The sequence below is a fragment of the Nothobranchius furzeri genome, chromosome 8 (assembly GCF_043380555.1).
Source record: "Nothobranchius furzeri strain GRZ-AD chromosome 8, NfurGRZ-RIMD1, whole genome shotgun sequence".
NCBI lineage: Eukaryota > Metazoa > Chordata > Actinopteri > Cyprinodontiformes > Nothobranchiidae > Nothobranchius > Nothobranchius furzeri.
This window is the reverse complement of record NC_091748.1, coordinates 53,265,936-53,288,331: the sequence shown is the minus strand read 5'-3', so window position 1 is coordinate 53,288,331 and position 22,396 is coordinate 53,265,936. Positions and strand designations below refer to the sequence as shown.

The window sequence follows — 22,396 nt, the reverse complement described above, 5'->3', positions numbered from 1 at the left end:
AGAAGCAGCTATGCTGGGGAGAAAAGAATCTGTGGTGACATCATATATGCGACGTCTGACTTGTAGTCCATTTTTAATGAATTTTTACAAACTGATAAATAGCTTTTATAACCCCATTCACTTTCATTATTTATTCTTTATTCAGGGGACCCATGGAAGAGGAGACTTGGGCTCCCTATATTACTCTTGGGGTGCTGGAAAAGTGGATTGTGGGTAATACCCTTCACCCAAGTCTAGGGTGAAGTACGGATCAAAGGTTCAGAAGCGGCGTGATCAACTTCCGCACTTGAAAATCAGGACAACCTACGCACTCGCACCCCTGGATAGGATTGCACAGTTGAAATGTGCAAGTGTGGAAGCGCGAGTACTGGGATTGGACTGGATTGGATTGCCCCCCACCCCTCCACCCCCAGCCCCACCACAACATGAAGCAGCTCGCTAGCATGCTAGAAGGTGCTGGATCCCCAATCCTCTCTCTCTTTCACTTACTCCCTCATTCACATAAACTCACTGATGTATTAATTCTATTTACTCTGAAAACATTATTGTTGTTGTTAACATGCAGACTAATGTGCATCATTGTGTAGCTGATTAAGCTCACTTGTCGGGGTTGAATCCCTCCATTTCCTCTAAAAAGATGTTGCTGTTTGTGACTGTGTTGTCTTGGTTTGGCATGATGAGAAACTTCAGGATGGTTCCTCTGCTGGATCCAAGGAAGACAACGGTGCGGTTTCTGTTGGGCCCAGCTTCTGTATCCACTACGATTTTATTCAGCTGGTACCTGAACCACAAGGGAGAGATGGAGCACAGCATTAATGTTACAAAGCTTTGCAGCTCATTGGGGACTTTCCATCTACGAAAGCTAAAAGCATTGTCAAGTAGTTCCAGGAGGCCAGTTTATGATTCAAGTGTGTTTCGGGAAGTTTAGTCAAAATATGTTTTCTTTCTCTGAAGTCACCACAAAAGGAAACAAACAAACTGCTGAAAAGTCTGCATAAAAAAACAATTACACCAGACGTTTCAGTCATTAATAATACCAATCAAGTAAATGTTCCAGAACAACAGAAGAGTGAAATATGTGTCACTCACAAATTAAATCTAAGTAATAACCTGGTTATTGGACAGCAGATCTATAAGTAATGCAGCAGTAAAACAAAAGGCAGCAGTATCTTCATTGACATTTACTTTTTACTGCTTCAAGCTTCACCAGACTAAATCAGCATCAAGATTTGACTCAGCTCACCCATGTGTCCTTAAGCTGTTTTTACAGGACCAGAGCGTTTGCAGAACGGGATTTGCCGCGGCTCCCTGGGGAGGATAAAGGTCATTTATAAGATCAGACCGTGGTAATAATGTGGCGCAATCGTGGGAATTTTATAAAAGATTAGGTGATGGCGGCATAAAGGGGGTATGGGGCTGTCTCTGCGCTGCCGCAGACTTCCGTTTATCTTGGACATAACTTGCTTTTTATTGCGATTGAAGCCGTGATCGTTAAGTTTTTATTTTTATTTTGCGGCATTCGTTCGTATTATTGCGGTAATGGTCTGTCGCATGCGCCCTGGCGCAACAGAGGCAGATGTCATGATGACGTGGGGAGTTATTGCTGAGCTCCGGCTGGAAAAATTTGTTGAAAATGAAAGTAAACACGGGCAGTAAGATTTGCTTTTTGAACAAAATCAGCTGAGATGGCAAACTGGAGTGCCGCAGCGCTCCATGAGCCTCTCTGTTAGAGCTGAAGCTCAGATCACCAGAGACTGCACAGGGACTGATGGGGACAGACACCTTTAGGAGCTGCTTGTTAAAAAAAACTCAGCGATCACGGCTTGAATCACAAGGGCACCCCCAAGGGGTGGCCAGGGGTGGCCATGGCCACCCCTAGAAAAATGCTGGCCCCCCAGGAAAAGCCAGTGTTAACAAATCATATTAATGTTCAGTCAAACCATATATTAATCTTGTTTATTCAAGACATAATTGTAAAACAAAATAAAAATATTACAATTAATGAGTAAAGAAGTAATCAAAATAAAAAAAATAAACATATGTTTCTGCTGCTCACCATTTAAAAAAGTTTTTATCCCCATAGTTTTTATTTTTTTTTATTTTTTGTGAACACAGTAACACAGGTGAATAAACCTAAAAAAATAACATTTTAAAATATATTTGGGGCTGTAAACTTTAAGTTAAATGTTTTGGATACGTACTGTTATTTTCATAAAAATGAATAAGGTGCAATGCAGCACATCGCCACAGGCCAAACTCTCCCAGAGTTAGCACAAGAACCAATTTGGTGTGCCACCCCAAAAATTCCTTTGGCCCCATCTGGCCACCCCTTCAAAATTTTCTGGAGGCGCCCCGTTCAATCGCAATAAAAAGCAAGTTATGTCCAAGATAAACGGAAGTCTGTGGCAGCGCAGAGACCGCCCCCATACCCCCTTTATGCCGCCATCACCTAATCTTTTATAAAATTGCCACGATTGCGCCACATTACTGCCACGGTCTGATCTTATAAACGACCTTAAGGGTCCCTGATGCCGCAACGCCGTGGCGGCATCAGGGACATTGACGGCATTGTTATGTAAAAAGGACTATAGACATACCATTACGGTAATATTATGCCAATGTGCTGGCATGCTGTGTCTTGTAAAAAGGGCTTTAGAGGTGTGAGGCATTTGTTGCAGTGGTCTCTGGTAGGAATGGATGCCTTGCAAGCCATACTCGGGGCAAAGAAAAGCCCAGAATTGATTGAATCTACACGGACAAGCATGCTGCTACAGAAAGTGTCAGCAGACAGCAGGATTTAGAGTCTTATTTACTGATATTTGGCCACCTTGCCTTTGGTTGGATGACGGCAAAGTGACTCTACCACTGACTTTGTTTGCTCTGCAACACGAATGTTTAATATCCACAAATAGGTCACTACTGACTTTGTCTGTAAAACAGCTATTGGTCTGCTCTGTGCACTATTCTCTTTGTCAGCAACACTTGTTGCTTTCTGTCTCATTTACACGCACTGAACTTGGCAAAAGAGCTTGTGTCCACTTTGCACCCTCAGCTTGGAAACAGCAGCAGGCAGACTGGATAATGAGTTAATTTCGTTGAGTGTTTTTAAATCTAAACTAAGAAATCTTGAGGCCAACTCCCCGACACGTAACTGTTTCATTTAGATTGCTTCTAACTTTTAAATGATGTTAGCTATTCTTACTATATTTTGTGTTGTTTTAGCTGTGTAACATATTTTCTGTAACTTTGTGTGGTGCTTGCCGCCGCCCATCTTGACCAAGTCTGCCTAGAAAAAGGTTTTTAATCTCAATGGGATTTTCTATCTGGCTAAATAAAGTTTATATAAAATAAAAAACACAAGCCTGGAGGAGTTTTTCTGTGTGGTGGTTGCTAATGCTAACAGTTAGCTTTTACTTGGGACATTTTCTGCTGATTCCTGGACACTAAACCAACAACGGCCTTTCCCGTCGTGAGTCAAGATGGGTGAGTCCATGAATGTTATGTGACAGTAGCCACGTTTACATGCACATATATAATCGGATTGAATGCCCAATTAGATCGAAAATTCTGCATGTAAACATGTCAATCGGAATATTCTGATCCGATTCGGCCCGATCGGATTGAAAATTCAATCCGATTGAGAGAGGTGGTTTATTCCGTTCTTCATTCCGATCGACGTGCATGTACACAGCCATTCGGATTGTTGGGGTAAAATAATGCCCACTGCACATGTGTGCAACAGCGAGCGGGCCTCTCCGCTGTCATTTGGACTGCCTGACTTAAAAAATGACGGCGTAATTAACGAGCGGCGGCTTTTAAATCTGACGACAAGCCGTCCCCGTTTCAGTAATATTTAATTCAGAACTTGCATTTTGTGGAAGTAAAATAAAAATCTGATTATTGCACAAATCATTCGACAAAGATGTTCAAATCTGTACTGGAAATACGCAGGTTTATCGTGGGGGTTGCAGCGCACGGATCCCAGTTTCTGTCAGCTTTGAACGCAGTAGCTTCTGCAGGTGATGGAGACGCGCTTGTAAAGAACACAGGATAATGTTGGGTAGGAAAACGTCCTCGGTTAAATACTCTGGACGACAGTGAAGTCCGTGTTAAAAGCACGTAAACGCAGATGACCTGAGATGCGGTTCGTTAATGATGAACACAGGCTTCTAAACTTCCTGAACATCTTCTGTTATTTTGTTTGAACAGATTTTTCTCAACAGTTTCAGCTGATTGTCACATGTTATTAATAATAAGCCACAACAGAGCTCAGTAATAAAACATGAGTCTAACCCCCCCACCCCCCCTCTGTGCTGCAGCGCAACAGCACAGCTGTCACTTCAGACCCGCGGACCAGCTGATCAAGAGGCAGACATAACCCTCCCTTATTTTAATCAACAATAAAATGCAGCAAAGCATATATCTGCAGTTATTCACTGAAGAAAACGTAACTTCTATGAGCTAAATAAAAATATTAAATTGAATAAATGGATCAGGAAAGCAGGAAGAATAGTTTTTTCTGTTTTTACATTTTTCATTTCATTTCATGGCGTTTGTTTACAATTTTTCTTTCGGGAAGGGCAACTCTGCGCATGCTCAACCTATTTAATCGGATTAAATGCTTGGCGCATATGTACGCACGGCATGATCGGATCATTTCAGTTCGTGTCCATGTGAACAGAGATTCGGAAATTCCGATCAACCAAGATTTCAATCGGATTGAGGAAATTTGGCTCATGTAAACGCAGCTTGTGTGACGTAGATCTGTCAGGATTTTCAAATCCTAGAGTTTCACCGTCTATTTTCTATCAGAAGCTAATGCAGGAGATAGGTGTAGGAGACCATTTTCACGTTCAGCCTGGATGAAAAACTCAGAGTGACTGATTATAATCAGAAATAATCATTTAAAATGTTTTTTTTTTTATTCAGAGAACTACTCCTTTAAACATCAGTGCATGCAATGGTGATTTCTATGCAGAAAAACATAGTGCAGGAACTCCATTTATACTTATATAAAACATTTATCCATCCAATTTTCTACCCTCATTGAAAGTTGGATTTTGGGGGTTGCAGAGAAACCTCCACTCTTCCTGGGGATTTCATAATGTTCCTAGGCATGTTCTTGATCTGTCCTTGGGTATCCTCTCATTTTGACATTCTCTAAAAAACTCAAGAGGCCGATGACTAGGAGGCATCCTCACCAGCTGTTAAAGCCACCTCTGCCAACTCCTCTGTGTAAAGAAGCAGTGGTTCTACTTTGAGCTCCTCCAAGATGATGGAGCCCTTCGCCAGGTCTCTAATGCAGAATCTGGCCACCAGAGGAAGCTCATTTCAGCAACTCATATGTCTGATTTCATTCTTTTAGTCATAATTCACATCTCCTGACCATATAGTTCTGGAGTGTGGATGAACCAGAAGAGCTCTCAGCACCTCCCTCAACACCCTCATCACCAACGATGAGTCTTACCTGACCATGGTTCTGACTATCCAGGGCCGTTGTCCAAGCGACGGCACTGCTTCATCCATCAGGGGATGCGTCTTGACAAAATTTAACATCTCGTCGGGGAATGAGTTGGAGGAATTGAACTTGGATCCTTGGACTGCGCAGCCACCAGGTCTGGAAGCAACAAGAGTGAGCTTGTCAGAAAAGGAGATCAGGATTTTTCTGACACTAAGCTGCAGGAAGGATATATTATTAAAAGAGTTGGTTTAGCCTGTCAGAGTGACTCACATCCACACAAAAATCCTCCTTTTAAGCTCCTTAACTTTAAACTAAGTCTTCTTTCACATGGTTGCTAACACAAACACAATTATAACCAAAAAGAACATTTACTTTAATAAAACAAGTGTGTTGCATTTGCTATCCAAATGACTGGAATAAACCACATAAGAACTCTGAAGCAGGATCATGTTTCACAACACCGTTCTTTAAGCCAATCTCTTTGACAACAGTCTGAACACAGGTGGGTGAATTGAATAGTGCCATCTGCACCTTGGCTTTGGGATGAGCTCATCTGGAACAGGTGTCCAAATAGACTCTGGTGATTTCTGCTCCTTAAACCTTCCATCAAACACAGCAGCCAGCTGCTCCATGTCAAAGGCGCACACGGCCGAGCCGGGTATGCTGCGGAGACGGAGACGGGACAGTGAGACGAGGTCGGTGGGGCAGAAGGAGACAGATAAAACAGTCTGAACTCATACAAAGTGACTGTCAGTCCTGTGTCAGGCAGGCTTTACTTTCCAACAGAGTTTAATGAGGAAAAAGGGACAGAAATAAAGCAGATATGGAGGATTTTGTACCAGAGCTAAAAGGAAACTAGACGAAACTTAAAAACGTGAAGTATAACAAGTCAGTTGTGAGTGTGGCAAACGGATAGACACCCAGCAATGATGACAGAGTGAAGAGAAGCTCTTCACAGTTTGGCACCTGGAACCAGAACACAAAGAAAGCTGTAAGTGAGATGGATAGACACAGGTGGAAAAGTAAACGTCATCAGCCCTGGGTCACAGTGTAGATGTGCAGCGGTGCCAACAGCTACATCAGGTTTCTAAAGAAGATGCTGGCTTAAATTCCAGGAATGTAAAACAAAATAGGAAATGAATCAGTTCTGTTTCTCACTAAAATGGGAGGGAAGCGGGTGTGGGAAGCCCGAGTAAACCTTCCAGGAAAACGCTTGGTGCACCTCGGAGACTGTTTGACCACCGTGAACCCGACGGCGGGGGAGCAGAGCATCTTCTCTGAGAAGTGTCCAGTGAGTCACACACACACACACACACACACACACACACACACACACACACACACGCGCACACACACACACAGACACACACACACACACACACACACACACACAAACACACACACACACACACACACACACGCGCACACACACACACACACATGCACACATAAACACAATAGGATTCTAAAAACAAACACACATGCATCTGTGCAGTCAGAGTGTCTTCTCTGAGCTCGATGCTACATTTTTGTGTTTGGCTGCAGAAATGAAACAGTACAAAGTGAGAAATGAAGAGAGGGGTGTCGGGAGCAGATAAGAAATGACTTTAAAGAAAAACACACACGCGTGCATTCCCAAGCTCTCTGCTTCCAGACTCCACGCTCCGCTCTCAAAGTGTCCTTATCAGTGACTAATTATATACATAAAACTAAAAAAAGAACAAAAAGACTGAGTCACCTGTGATCCACCACATAAATCCCACACAAACCCAAACTCTTTTTGTTTAAGAAGAAACCTTCATAGTGATTTGAGTGTCTGTGCAGCTTGCTCTGGGGATTCTGCATCGAACTGAGAAGCGTTCGCGTCGAGAGCACCCTTTGAAAGCAGCAGAAGAGAGTGGAACGGTGCCTTTAGGCTGGATTTTGGCTGCAACGGGGAGCCGCGCTTTCTCGATGTGCCATCTGATCGGGCCAGGCCCGTTTTCCTCCGTACTTTACAAGCAGCAAAGTGACTCAAGGCCTTCCCAGATCTGTGACTGCGGACAAAGCAAAGCCTCTGTGAGGGCCGTAGGTACCAGATGTTATGTATGACACATCTGCCAGCTCTGCATCGCCGCCAGTGTTCTCCAGCTCTGCATCCTGCTATCAGTGTTCCTGCAGGTCACTGGGTTTGCTCCGCACACCACTCTGTGTCTAAAGGAAGAAAACCAAAATGCCTCGGGCTGTTTTCTCTCAAAATAGTTTTTATTATTCACATTTTTATTCGGTGTCGGTTTCTGCTACTTGAGGTTTTTTTTTTTGTCTCTGCTCATTTTGTTGTACACAAAAATTCAGATACCCACTTGTAATCCCCGTTGTTTACTTTTTCTCCAACACTTGCTGTGGGTTCTAAGTCACAAGGTGTCCAGACAGGATGCACATGGTGTTTATATGAGATTTGATTTCTAAATATCTCACCGAGGGCAAGAATAGTTGGTGGGAGTTTGGAGCAGTTCTCTAATCCAGGACCCAAATCCTCTAAGGTTATGCAGGCTAAAACTGTTAAACATTCCTCAGTAATCTAAAAAAATAAAGATCTATTGTGTGAATGAACTCAAATAAGCTGACATCTGCAGGAATGTCTTCTAAACAGTCTCAGCAGAGCGCCGCGGTAGCTTGCTGTATGTTTTTCTACATAATTTCTGGAGCTTTAAGAGCTTCCCAGAGGTTTTCTTTATTTTATTTTTAGCCTAGTCAAACTAATGGTTTTCCTGCCAAGGAGGAATAAGCGCTGCTGTGGCCACGGCATGCACCAACAACCTAAATTCACATTAATTTGAAATTTATTTTATTAGCTTCAAGTGGAATTTGAAAGATTTGAGGAAAATACATAATATTTGTTGTCAGTATTTTTAAATAAGAGGCTAAAACCATTTAGAGGAAAGCAAATTGGGACTCTGGCTTCATTTAAAGCTAGCATGTGGATATCATTTGTTTTAGATGCACGTGGCCGTGAGGTAGAGAATTCTCCCCGTTTATAAACACATTCAGATTTGGCACAGTTTTACATTTTATTGCACCTTTAAACTTCTGCTTTCCCTTTTCAACCTTCATCATTATTCCAGTTTCTTTTTACTGACTAGTTTCTCTCAAAAGCATCTTATTTCATCTCATTTCTTCTCTTTGAACAGCTGAGTTACCTACTTCCACTTGACCTTTGCACAAAACCCCTGTAGTTTTTTTCTTGTTCTTTCTGACTTGACTACAGATACTTAGGAGTTAAAATCGAAGTCTTATAACATGTCTGCTGTCATCTACATGGAGTTGTACTTCCTCATACCTCTTCCCCCTCACTAGTAAGTGACCTTATTATGTATTCTGTTGCATAGAGCCTGCAGGCCCAAGGGGTCTGTCTTGCACATCTGTGCATCCTCCCTTCTGTGCCACAGTTCTCCAGTCATCCTTAACCTGCTCTCCTCCTGCTTCTCGTCGCTGCTGCGTTTTCCCCAGAGGAATACCCAGCTGTCCAACAGAATTCCCTGCAACAAAACCCAAACCTGCCCTTTTGCTCTGCATTTTTCCTGACGGTGCAGGACATTATACAGCTTTGTCACATCTAAACATTTAAACTGACAAAATAATGTATCACCAATAAACGGAGGAGACACTGGCTAGCCCTTTTGCATGCTGCAACAGTCTTGTTGTTCTGCTGGTCTCCTTTTAGCATTCTCCTTTTCACAACCGCTTAGGAAGCATGGTGTGAGGAATTCCAGAAATGCAGTTGAGGAGCCAGTATGTGGCTGTAAAATTACCCCTGGAGTATGTGGGCACAGGAGGAGACGAATAACTTCAGAATATCAAGGAAAGAGACAATAAATCCTGGACTTCATCTCATCCCTCCCGTACCACAGGCTGGTTTACATTGCACAGGGCCAAGTGGCAGGCGCGAACAGCTATTACCTCGCTCCAAGGTCTTACTGCATGCTGGTTTCGCTGCACGCTGCCAGCCAAAGTAATTTGTCTGGCAAGCACTCTGCCAGTGTGGTGTAGTGGGCTTGCTACACGAGGCCGGTGGGAGTTTCACACCTCACCTCACACATTCTCTCCATTGCTTTGCATCCAACTCCCTCCACTGCATGTCTTTACATCTAAACTTCTACCTTCCTTTGTTTTGGCTGATAGATGTTTAAAACAGGGCCCAGTAACAGGTTGTGGACGAGAGTCTGTGTGTGATCAGTTGCTTTTATCTGGAAGCTTTTGTAAGTTGTGTGTTTCACCGGAGCATCTGTGTGTCTGCAGACGACGGACTCCCTGTCGGAGTGCATCCCACTAAACACGTGGATAAGATGCAGCTGATAAAACCGTTTTGAGGAGCGGCGGGACGCACATGTTGTTCATTACTGACTTTGTCCTTGTTTTTCCATACTCCTCCTCCCATCTTGTCCTCCACTCCCCTATGTATTTCCATCTCTGGCTGTTCTTCTTTCACTTTTAATTGTTATATTGTTTCCTTCCTTCTCTCTGTTACAGGGTGGTCTAACTCCAACTAGGAAGACCTGCTGCGGTGCTGCCGGTGCAGACCTTTAATTGTTTATTTAAAACACACCCAGGCTTTAAAGTGCAGATATAGTTACAATCTACTTAAAACTTGATTTTTCTCAATATTTGCCTCTAAAGCAGCAATACATTGTGAATTCATGTTAAAACATTTTATCTTCAGGTATTTGTGTTGCCGATGTTTGACCAAATGATTACAAACCAAAGATCTTGTTTATTTTTACATAAGTTCAATATAAACACAATATGAACTAGGGTTCAATTCAATTCAATTCAAGCTTATTTATATAGCGCCAAATCACGAAGAGTCGTCTCAAGGTTGGGAATCGAAAAGCATTTTTTGTTGAGAACCGGTTCCCATTGGTTTAATTCAGTTCTTAGGAACCGTTCGCCACTTTTGCAAATGATCCCCCTTATCAATTCTGGTTGCCACAGCAACACCGCACTAAACAAGCAGATGACTCTGCCTTCACAGGGAGCATAAAGGACAACATCTGGAAAGATATTTCCCACTGATAAAGGTGCAACTGATTATTTATAATAAAGAAACGGACAGTTGTATTGCAGGAGCCGTGTGCAGTTAGTTTTCTGCCACCTGTTTTACTACTCTGGAATTGATAAGAAATTGGATCGATTGACAGAATCGACAATGCCATTGATGTGGATAAAACGCATCAATTCCCACCACTAATTTGAATGTAGAAGGGTAGAATGCCTTCTCCAGGTCAGGGAGGAGGTCCTGCCTCAAGGAGTTAAAAGTATCTCGGGGTCTTGTTCACAAGTGAGGGAACGTTGGAGTGTGAGATCAATAGACAGATTGGTGCTGCATCTGCAGTGATGCGGGCATTGCGCCGGTCTGTCGTGGTGAAGAGAGAGCTGAGTCAGAAGGCAAAGCTCTTGATTTACCGGTCGATCTACGTTCCTACCCTCACCTATGGTCATGAGCTGTGGGTAGTGACTGAAAGTACGCGATTGTGGATACCAACGGTGGAAATTAGTTTTCTCCGCATGTTGTCTGGTCTCTCCCTTAGTGATAGGATGTTCATCCGTAAGAGGCTCGGAGTTGACCCACTGCTTCTCCTTGTCGAGAGGAGCCACTTGAGGTGGCTCGAGCATCTGGTAAGGAAGCCTCCTGGACACCTCCCTGGTGAGGTTTTCCGGGCCCGTCCAACCGGGAGAAGACCTATAGGAAGTCCCAGTACATGCTGGAGGAACTATGTCTTTCGGCTGGCCAGGGAACAATTTAGGATTCCCCCAGAGGAGCTGGTCCAAGGACCTGGGAAGAGGGAAGTCTGGGTCTCTCTGCTCAGGCTGCTGCCCCCGCAACCTGACGCCGGATAAGCGGATGATAATGGACGGACGGACGGACGGACGGACGGACGGATGGATGGATGGATGGATGGATGGATGGACGGACGGAAGAACAAATAATTACTACACAGTAGAAATTAACATGTCACTGCCCTAATGTTCTGAGTTTGTGTAAAAAATACTTTGTTCTAACTTTGTTAAAATAATTAAAATCCCCAGGCCATACTTACTTCTGTGATCGTTTGCATTTTAATGAAGCAAAATAATTGTTTGTTATTGTTTAAACTTGGAAATCTATTTGAGTCAAATTAAACAAGTTTTGTGAACTTTTTACTCGACTTAAGTCGTTTGACTAGTTTAACTGATTGATTGGCTCGGGGGTACTTAACTGAGATTTGATTAAATTTGTCTTGTGATTCAAATCAAATTTATAAAACAATTACATTTAAACTCTTTACTTAAAGCCAACATTTCTATTTCTGTGTGATTAATTTGGCCTGTTTGCTTTGGTAGAGTTTTTGTGCTGCCTTTAACTCATCTCAATAACCGTTCTTCTTTCTACAGAAACAGTTATGTGTGTGAAAACCGTTACAGGTGCAACCGAAATATGAGTGGGGTGCAGCTTTAAATGGGAGGGAGCAGGGGCGGCGTTAGGCCCGGCTACTTGGGCTGAAGCCCCGGATGTTTTATGAAAAGTCCCGGATCTAAATCGCGGAAGTAACATGCAGTACCAAAGTCCAACAGAGAGGGAGCAGCTGGCAGTAGTTTGTATACAGCCTGCCTGAGCCTCCACCACTGAAGAAGAAGCCCTTCAGCAGCCGGCTTCTTCTACACTCTCTGCCTGAAACGCACGAGTGAAGATGGACATAAGGACGCTTTTTAGACAAAAAGTACAACGACAGAACCCCAGCTTTGATGAGACTGGTGCTGACTCAGGTTTGTGAGTCTCATTAGAAAATATTTGTTGTTGCTGGTTTGCCTAAAGTTAGCTTACTATCAGGTAAAGTTGTTGGAGAAAGAACAGGAATATTTACTATCATCTCACACTAAACACTAACAGGAACAATACTCTGCCCTGAATGTGCTTAATATGTAGCTTCAGATTAAAAATTATGTGGTACAAGACAAATATGATGTTGACTAGTGCGTGTCACTTTTATGCGCGCGCGCATGAGTGCGCACGCATGCGTGCGCGTGTGTGTGTGTGCGCGCGTGTGTGTGTGTTAAGCCCCGGATCTTCTTCAGTCCTAAATCCGCCCCTGGGAGGGAGAGAGCATGGAAACAACAATTTTACCTGATTCAATGTTGAAATGAAATACTAAGTCAGGCAATGAATTTCCTTTACATCCACTGTAATATATTAAATTATTTCATCCCAATACTTTTTATCAACGTGTGTCAGAATAACAATCAAAAACATTTTACAGTGTGACTGTTTGGAAGAGGGATGTGAGAAAATAAATGTGTTTAAAAACAACAGAGAATCCTTTGTGAATTCAGTCATCAGCACCTCTTTAATTAAAGCACAAAAGCTTTGGAATACTTCTTAGAAATTGTGCATTAACAAATCCACTCTTCCGTCTTCAGCCATTCAAACCCCTTGGTTTGATGCAATTTTGTCTCTTAATAGATAAATTTGGAATTTTTTGCTTCAAAGAACTCTTTCTAACAGTCATTTCAACTCAGTAGTCTCTGCCTCATCCATGTTTTGACAGAAGAGACAAACTTTGGTATTTCAATGAATGTCTAAAGTTGGGTCCACACTGGTGTTATCAGCGGTGCAGAACAGCAGAACGTCGCTGCTTCAAACAACAATCCATTATATTATATAGCAGGGGTGCTCAAATACATGTGTTCATGGGCCGGAGATTTCCAGCAGACACCCAGAAGGCCAGATAAAATAAAGTTATTGTATCTTAATTTAATAATATTTAAAATGGCCTGTTTTTTAAATCTAAACTGTATTGATTTAAGCTATTGATTATTGGTATTCGGGACATGCATTTTGCTGCTAAACTTCAAAGTCCCCCAGTTGGGGTGGCCCTCACCCTAACCCATTTCAAAATAAAAGACTCCTTTTCTATGTAGATCAGAGTTTCTCAACCCTGGTCCTCAGTGCCCCCCTGTTGTACTGCACATTTTCAATGTCTCTGCTTCAAGCACACCTGATTTACATATTTGAACAGCCTCCTCAGGAGAACATCAGGTGCTGCAGAAGCCTGTTAATCAGTCATTAATTTAAGGCCTAGTCCACACGTAGCCAGGTTTTTTTTAAAAACGAATATCCGCCCCTCCAAAAACTTGCATCCACACCACCTCGTTTAAAAAAAAACTCTGTCCATACGTACCCGGATAAATACGTTGTTAAGGACATGCCAGACCTGTAGGCGGCAGTACTTCCCCCGTTCTTAACCTCGTCCTTCGTCTGTGGTCTTCCGCAAGGAGCAGTAATTCCGCTTGCAAAAACAAACAAGCAAAAAGCGCTTGGACAATTGATAAAGCGAGCGCAGCTCTGAGGGCATCCATGCTGTCGGCTAGTGTAAACACAGGTCGCACACGTGATGTCAGCATTTTTTTGTCGTGGAAAGTGACGTTGCAGACCTTAAAACTCCGGTTTTGTCTGTCCACACGCAGAAACCCAAAACAGAGAAAACGCAGATCTTCACTTTGGCCGGAGTTTTTAAAAAGATCCGTTTTGGTGTGAAAAAACTCCGTTTTCGTGTGGATGACAGGCCAAAACATAGAAAAATATCTACGTTTTGGCAGACCCCCGGCTACGTGTGGACAGGGCCTGAGTCGAGTGTTTGGCAGCAGAGAAACACTAGTGTTTGAAAGGGCAACATGGAAAACATGTAGGACAGGTGGTGCCGAGGACCAGGGTTGAAAAACCCTGATGTGGATTGTACATGTGACCTAACAGCTTATTTGCTCCCAGAAAAGTGCAACATTGTGTGTTTTTCATGGCTTTAATCCTGGCAAAAGAGAGGAACAGCATTGTATATGACATCAAACTGTGATATCAAACCTGATCTCCTTCTTCCACTTCTTTGTTTAATGCGTAAATAGAATGTGGCCTTTGAAGTCTCAAAGGATTTTGTGATCTCATGAGTCCAGCAAGGAGGACATTAGAGATGCCACTCCGCAGTTGAGACTCCCTTGGTGTGGATTGACGAGCTGTGAAGCACATCAGTAAACTGTCTCGCTGCTGTTCCTAGGGATGGGTACCGAATTCGGTACTTTTTAAGGTACCGAATTCGGTACTTTTTAAGGTATCGACCGAATTCCATAGTATCGACCGAGCATCGATTCACGTCATTTCAAACGGTGCCTCATTTCGGTACCCGTCCTTCATAACGAGAACTTGCCTAGACAGCTACGCATGCGCAAGAGCGTTATGTCGTCGGTCGCTGCGAGCGAGTTGTAAACAGAGCAGCATGGTAGAAAGAACACACGCTAAAGCTTGGTTCCACTTCACTAAATGTGATGGGTAACTGGGTCATGATGAAACTAGCGACAACGATCTAAGTGAGACATCCTCATCTTAATCTGCTCCGGTAGGTAAATATAATTAGCTTGATATGTTAGCTTCCGTTTCGCTAATGGTGCGTTCGCTTTCTCCTCGGAACACCGACTTCCCGACTAGAAGAAAGCGCTCTAAAGTTTGGCTTCACTTTACTAAATGTGACGGGTGAAGATGAAACCAGTGACAACGATCTAAGTGTGAGGCATCATCGTTTTAATCTGCTCCAGCAGCTAAATAAACTGTTTAAGATAACGTTAGCTTGGTCTGTTAGCTTCCATTGCTACCGTTGTTATCAGCTAATGGTGCGTTCGCTTTCTCCTCGGAAATTCTAACTTCCCAGTAGGAAAAATCAAATGAAAAAAGACAGCAAAAGGAATGAAGATACACAGTAAATTTAGTTCACAGTAAAGATGTTTGCTTCAGTTTAATTATCAGCTTATAAAACTACAAGGACGATGTTAAAATACAAACAGTTGTATGTTTTTTATCGTGCTATTTATCAAATATTGTTATATATTGAGAAAAAAATATATTTAATTATAAAAGAGAATTAAAATAATAAACACTCAAAAGTATCAAAAATTGGTACCGTTAAGTAACGGTATCGATTCGTAGGTACCGGGAATTAGTACCGGATCGATTCAAATGTCAAAGGTACCCATACCTAGATGCCTCCAGTATAGACCCGGGTCCCGGGGTAAACGCATGACGTGTTAAACCAGCAGTTTCTCAGCGGCCACTACAACATAACTCATTTAGATAGGAAAGCAGGTCGGAGACGGCACAGACCTTTTGGTATGCAACATTCTAGTGACACGTTGAGTCATTATAAGAGCATGACAGAGGATTGGTTACTGGAAATAGTAAAAGCATCAATCATAATTTTTAGGTTCATCCACATCTCAAAGAACTCCAGAAGTGTTCTAGTGTGATTTTTAAAACGTTTATATTTCCTACATGACTGATTCATGAAAAACACATCTGAAAGAACTTATGTCTTGTACCTGTTAGGCGGTGTGGAGAACACGCCCAGGATGATGTCCCTGCCATGCATCCTGATGATGGGGCTGGTGGAGTGCAGCAGGTTGAAGTAAAAGTGGGAATCACCGGGTATGGAGCAGTTGAGCCGGGCCTTCAGGAATGACGTCCACTGCTTCTCCAGGACGCGCTGCGATCCTCCTTGGTCACGTTTGCAAACACGGGCCACACGCGACACCACCACCTGTCAATGAGTGTGCACAAAATGTGTTTCAGTCACACAGATCTGCAGCAAATAGATGCTGTGTTTAGTGCAGCACACGTTGAACCCTAATGATAAGCCGAGGAAGTTGAATAATATATTTTGACATTTGGGTTTTATCTTCAAAAGACGAATAAATTCAAAGGCTCTTTTCAACTGCAGGGTGAGGAGTCATTTGCATGCTATTTGCAACGTGGAGGCCCTGTTTGACAGATCATTGTTGTATAATAGTAAATTCTGTATCAATTATTCATGAAAATGTCAGTGAATCTCAAAATGGCTTCTTTGAACACACAATGGTGATGCTGTTTAAGTATCCATTTCCTCTGCTGACTGTAAACACGCCAGAAACCTTCTGCCAGCACCAAAATGATTTACAATATATTTTAATATATTTTAGAATGAACTAATCTGCTTCTTTCCACTAACAAAATCAATTCCACAGGTATCAGCTGTGGTATGAGAGGAAATTATAGCCTACTGATTGGTCACAGGGGGAAAGCAGATGTGAGCTGTTGGTTTTGTTCTTGGATTTTGATTATTTGGACACACAAACAGAAAAATAAGAGGTCATTCAAGCTGCAGGGAAAAGGAGTTGGAATTCTAATTTAAATAATAGTTCTCATTCAGCATCAAGGCTGCCCTTTGACAACACATTCATACATTCAGTGGTCCTTTCAAAACACGTGTTGAATGGGCCGCTTGCTCCTCTGTATGAATACCAAGAGTTTGGAAGAAAAGGAGGATATATATTTTCACAACAATTACTTTTTATACCTTCTCCAAATAGTTGAACTCCATGGCTATCTCTCTGAAGAAGAAATAGATGTGAGGTCCCCATTCCACAGCACTAACAAAATATGGCTCTGTGTAGAAAGAGAGGAGGGGGGATAGAAGGGTGTAGAGGGAAACGTTTAATTGAATCCAAACAGAACATATGTGACCAAAAGCATCCCCATTCATGGAAGGGCCTTTCATTCCCACAATGCTTTTAACATAAGGGCAGGCACACAGAGGCACAAGCCAGGCTTAATTTCATTACATGGTCAAAGGAGATTTCACAGCAAATAAGATGTGATTTATGGCTGCTTGACGTTTCTGAGAAATGATTTTCATGCTGTAATTTACACGGCATTCCATCCAGGATCTCCTGCATCCTGTGTGAACAGGAACCTTGAACATTGTCTAGGGTCTGGAGCGGAGCGGTACGTTTCTAACAGCAGTCTGAACATAAAGCCTGGGGGGTCAGGTCTCTGCTACTGTCACACGTTTCAAACCTGCATGCTGCCAGGGGCGTGTCCATGTCCAGGGAGTGGCCTGGGGTAGCACATGCCACCCTTGGAATCTGATTGGCCACCCCCAGGTGCCACCACACTAATTTCCCTTTAAATAGGCTTTTCATTGTCTACAAAAGGCTTGAGGGTAAAACAAAAAAAGCATAACCATTGTTGCCACCCATGCACAAAGTTGTGCCTCACCTGGGCCACCCATCATAACCGTTGGTGCCACCCATGCACAAAGTTGTGCCTCACCTGGGCCACCCCATTTTAATAGATCTAGACACGCCACTGCATGCTGCTAATAATCAGGGAAATGCACTCAAACCTGACAACAAGGAGAGCAGGCAGGATTCGGAATAAAAGAAAATGTTGCGTGAAGCAGCCCTCTTTAAGAAGCACATGCATTCACATTGGTGTGTGTTGGTACCTCTGAACCACTTGGAGTCGTGCTTGACGGTACGCAGAGCGGGAATGTCCCCAAGGCTTCGATAAATCACAGCATCGATGGCCAGGAAGTCTGTCACTGTGGCTGTAAACAGATTCCCCTCTAAAACATACACACACACACACACACACACATACACACGTGAACCGACTGTTACGTACAACATGACATGCAGAGCTTCACGCACCCCTGGTCAACATTCCTTCTGATAGTAAACATGATTTGAATTCAGGTGAAGAAATATCTGAATTTTAGAATTATGTATCAAAAACTTTTGTGTTTATTAAATGTTTTACTCTTTTCCATTAAAAAGTTTGGGTTTCATTTTGCTCTATAGTCTGGCACACACAGCTCATGAGTTGTGGCAAACACGTGATCAATGATAAACCACCCGCCCTTGTACGGCGCCTTCCAGAGTCCGAGGTCTCCAGAACACTTTACACTACAGTGCATCATTCATCCATTCACACTGATGGTGATGAGCTACTATGTAACCACAGCCAGGGGCGGCGTTGGGCCCGGCTACTTGGGCTGAAGCCCCGGATGTTTCATGAAAAGTCCCGGATCTAAATCGCGGAAGTAACATGCAGTACCAAAGTCCAACAGAGAGGGAGCAGCTGGCAGTAGTTTGTATACAGCCTGCCTGAGCCTCCACCACTGAAGAAGAAGCCCTTCAGCAGCCGGCTTCTTCTGCAGTCTCTGCCTGAAACGCATGAGTGAAGATGGACATAAGGACGTTTTTTAGACCAAAAGTACAACGACAGAACCCCAGCTTTGATGAGACTGGTGTTGACTCAGGTTTGTGAGTCTTATTTGAAAATATTTGTTGTGCTGCTGGTTTGCCTAAAGTTAGCTTACTATCAGGTAAAGTTGTTGGAGAAAGAAAGGGAATATTTACTATCATCTCACACTAAACACTAACAGGAACAATACTCTGCCCTGAATGTGCTTAATATGTAGCTTCAGATTAAAAATTGTGTGGTACAAGACAAACATATATGATGTTGACTAGTGCATGTCACGTGTGCGCGTGCATGTGTGTGTTAAGCCCCGGATCTTCTTCAGTCCTAAATCCGCCCCAGACCACAGCTGCCCTGGAGCGCACTGACAGAGGTGAGGCTGGCGAACACTGATGCTACTGGTCCCTCTGACCACCACCAACAGGTACAGAGGGTTAGGTGTCTTGCCCAAGGACACAACAGCAGCATTCTCTGCCAGGAGCCAGGATCAAGCACACAACCTTCAGCTTACTGGACAACCCGCTCTACCCCTGAGCAACTGCTGTCCTTAAGTTCAATCAGACTTTGTTTGTGTGCCTCTTATTTAGCTAATGATGTTATTGATCAAAATGATCCAAGTATCAGGCTTTGTATAAATCATTAACAAGTAAATAAATAAATGTAACTGTGCAAGCAGCTCGGCATTACGGACTTGGGGATATTTCTGGAGGAAAATGTCAGGTTTTTGTTTTTTTTTTAACAAGAAAATCTCCAGGTAGTTCCAGAAAATACTTGGATTCATCCAGACTTTAACTCGGCTGCTTTCAGTCCCGATGATTGATCTAATGGCTTTATTGACAAAATAAAACCTGAGTCTGCCGTGTAAACATCTCACAGCAGCTTTCTTTGTGAGTGAGAATGGTTTTAATCTTTAGCGAAGCAGAGGAGCCTTGACTGGTAGAAGCTGAGACAAGGTTTCAAGAGTCAGAGTACAGACAACAAAAGGATGAAAGTTTTAAAACCTGGCCTTTGCTGACTCAAACAGGTCTGAAACACTTTAAGAGCCTGAATCTCTTGGTGTGATTAAACTTTGACGGGTGTTTTTTTTTTCTTTTCTCATCTACCTTTAAAACATTTTAATTGAAAAATTAAAAACTGTGATTATTATTAAGTTGTTAAAACCTAATTATTTAACTGCAGGATGCCCAAAACATATGCATAACCACAATCAGTAATGTGAACTATTAATTCATCATAAATCTGTTTGTTTACCTGATCAAAAAAATTGGTTGCAGCAATTTTTTATGAAAATGCAAACAAACAGAAAACGCGTCGAATGAGCAGAGGCGGCTCCCTACGATTTAATCAACAGAACGCTGATAAATATTTTATCAGTCAAGTGTTTATGGCAGATGAAGTAAACAAGAGGAAGCTGGAAAAAGCTCTAATTGATTGAAAGCATGATTCCTCTATATTTTTCACCCACGTGCACGATTTGAATTGTGCAACAGACAAAAACAGAGTGAGAGTCTCACCTGCAAACACGGCTACATTGGCGTGTTTGGGATCATAAGGGCATCTCGCCATCCCGCTGACCGGGTCCCCTACCATCTCCAGAGTGTCGCCCTGTGATATCACACACACACACACACACACACACACACACACACACACACACACACACACACACACACACACACACACACACACACACACACACACACACACACAGAAACAGGCTTCAATCAGTATGCTGCAACAATATGAATGCATCTGCAGCAGCATGAAAACAAGCCACAGGAGAATGGCAATTAGAGAGTGTTACTGGAAGTGCAAACTAATGATTCACTGGTGGCAATTAGGCTCAGCAGAAGCAACAGGAGAGTCACATTCTCAGACATAAATAAGACAGACACAGAAACACACATATGCAGACTCGGGGCTACACCCACATCAAGCCTTGTTAATAATTCACACAAGTCTGCAGCTTGTCTTTACACCCTTCAATCTTTAAATCAGTGTCTTCTTCTTGCCAATTAACACACACACACACATACATATAGTTTAAAAGGTGGCCACAAGTCTCCAGCAACCACTCAACTATTTTCAGAAAGCAGATGAACTTCTGGTTCCTGCTCACTATCTGTAATTGAAATGGTCTAAAAGTGTAATTTCATTAAAAACTAGCTATAAATACAAGAGGGGCTTGCATCACTAACTCGTCTCCAGAGAAACAGGCAGCCAATCAGGCTGCAGAGACAGGTGTCCTATGCATGGATCTAAGATGTCATCAGTGGCTGACAGATAATGGGCCAAGCTTGTTTCCCTAAAAGTAAGGAAGTGACCCCCCCCCCCCCCTTCCCGGCCACACACTGCGCGTGCACACACACACACACACACACACACACACACACACACACACACACACACACACACACACACACGCACACACACACCACTGTTTTCCCCTCTGCCTGCATTCCTAAAATATGTCTGCAGAATGATGGGAAATCAGCAGAAGCGAGTATTAATATTTATGTGTAGCTTTTCTTCTGCGAATTTTGAAATTGTTATTGTAATTGAGAGAGACAGGGATTGGCTGGAAAGTGGAGCAAGAAGCGTGAAGGGGATTCAGGTGCTTGATGGGTACAAACCTTCAGATTGTGACAAATGTATTTTTGCACTGTCGGGGTGAGATTCAGGAAAATTCTGGGGATAATTGATTGAATCAGGCCAGTCAACACTCGACACCTGCAGCTCAGACTTTGGCGTCTATTAATTTTCATCTGTGCAGAATACTGGCTGTTTTCATCAGGAGCAAAACAATAAATAAACAAAAATAATTCCTGGTAAACATCTCCAGCTATACTCTCCTCTTGTTTTTTTACTCTTTTTTTTTTTTTTTGCTCCTTTTGATTTTCTGTTTTTGACGTGTCCGCTGGGGAATAACTGTTGGATCTGAGAATAACAAGGTGCGCAAAAGGATAAATAACTCATAAAGAAGAGATAAATGATCATTAAAACTATTCAAATCAAGCTGTAGTTGGTTCCCTGAGCAGACACATACCAAACTTGTTCTTTAGATTAGGACATTTTTGGGACAGGTACGGTGAGTGTGTTTGGTGTGATCAGGTGTGTATGCTTACAGTGTAGTTAGCACACAGTGGGTTGAAGGCGTTGGTCCCGCACAAAAACAGTCCGCCCTGTCTGCTGAGCAGCACCTTGATGAAGTTACGGCATTCGTCCTGCAGGAGGGGAAAGAAAAGGCAAGATTATGCAAATAGAAATGAATAACTTGACTTATATGGATTGATTATCCAAAAAGTGTGAAATTAGGCTTTTTGGTGCCTGATGTGTTGAATTATTGCACAATTAGTGCTGTCAGTCATATTGATGCAGCCTGAAGGTAGCCTGCTGAGACTTTAAGTCCCTATCAGCCACACACACACACACACACACACACACACACACACACACACACACACACACACACACACACACACACACACACACACACACACACACACACACACACACACACAGGTGTTTGTGATTGACAAGCTGTAATCTAAAACTGGCTTCAGCATTTTAAAACAAGCTGTGAGACTAAACCTGCTCCGTATCTACAAAACGTTAGGTTACAGATCCAGTTTTCATTATTAATCCTCTAAATAAAGTTATTGTGATGTTTGTAAAGCACCAGAAAACAGTCGCTACTGCTCTACTGTAACAAACATGCAGAGAGATAAATATTCCATTTTAGCTCTCTGGCTTGGCTGAGGAACACTGTCAGACTGGGAACACCTTTGTTATAGTTTAAATTGTGTGTTTAATTTGTGGAACCAGTGTACTAATAAAGATAGATTATGGGACAATAACAG

General features: G+C 42.7%; 1 protein-coding gene across 2 annotated transcripts in view; it reads right to left on the bottom strand.

Moving 5' to 3' along the window:
• The window catches only part of sema6bb (sema domain, transmembrane domain (TM), and cytoplasmic domain, (semaphorin) 6Bb), a 249,276-nt gene that overhangs the window by 56,888 nt on the left and 169,992 nt on the right, over window positions 1–22,396 (bottom strand). For both annotated transcript variants that reach the window (XM_015971501.3, XM_015971502.3), the window contains exons 6-13: window positions 21,662–21,760; window positions 20,051–20,141; window positions 17,779–17,898; window positions 16,849–16,937; window positions 15,836–16,053; window positions 5,993–6,124; window positions 5,468–5,617; window positions 602–781 (exon numbers count right to left, since the gene is read on the bottom strand). In XM_015971501.3, the coding sequence (XP_015826987.1) occupies window positions 602–781; window positions 5,468–5,617; window positions 5,993–6,124; window positions 15,836–16,053; window positions 16,849–16,937; window positions 17,779–17,898; window positions 20,051–20,141; window positions 21,662–21,760 (1,079 nt within the window). The remainder of the gene's footprint in view (window positions 1–601; window positions 782–5,467; window positions 5,618–5,992; window positions 6,125–15,835; window positions 16,054–16,848; window positions 16,938–17,778; window positions 17,899–20,050; window positions 20,142–21,661; window positions 21,761–22,396) is intronic.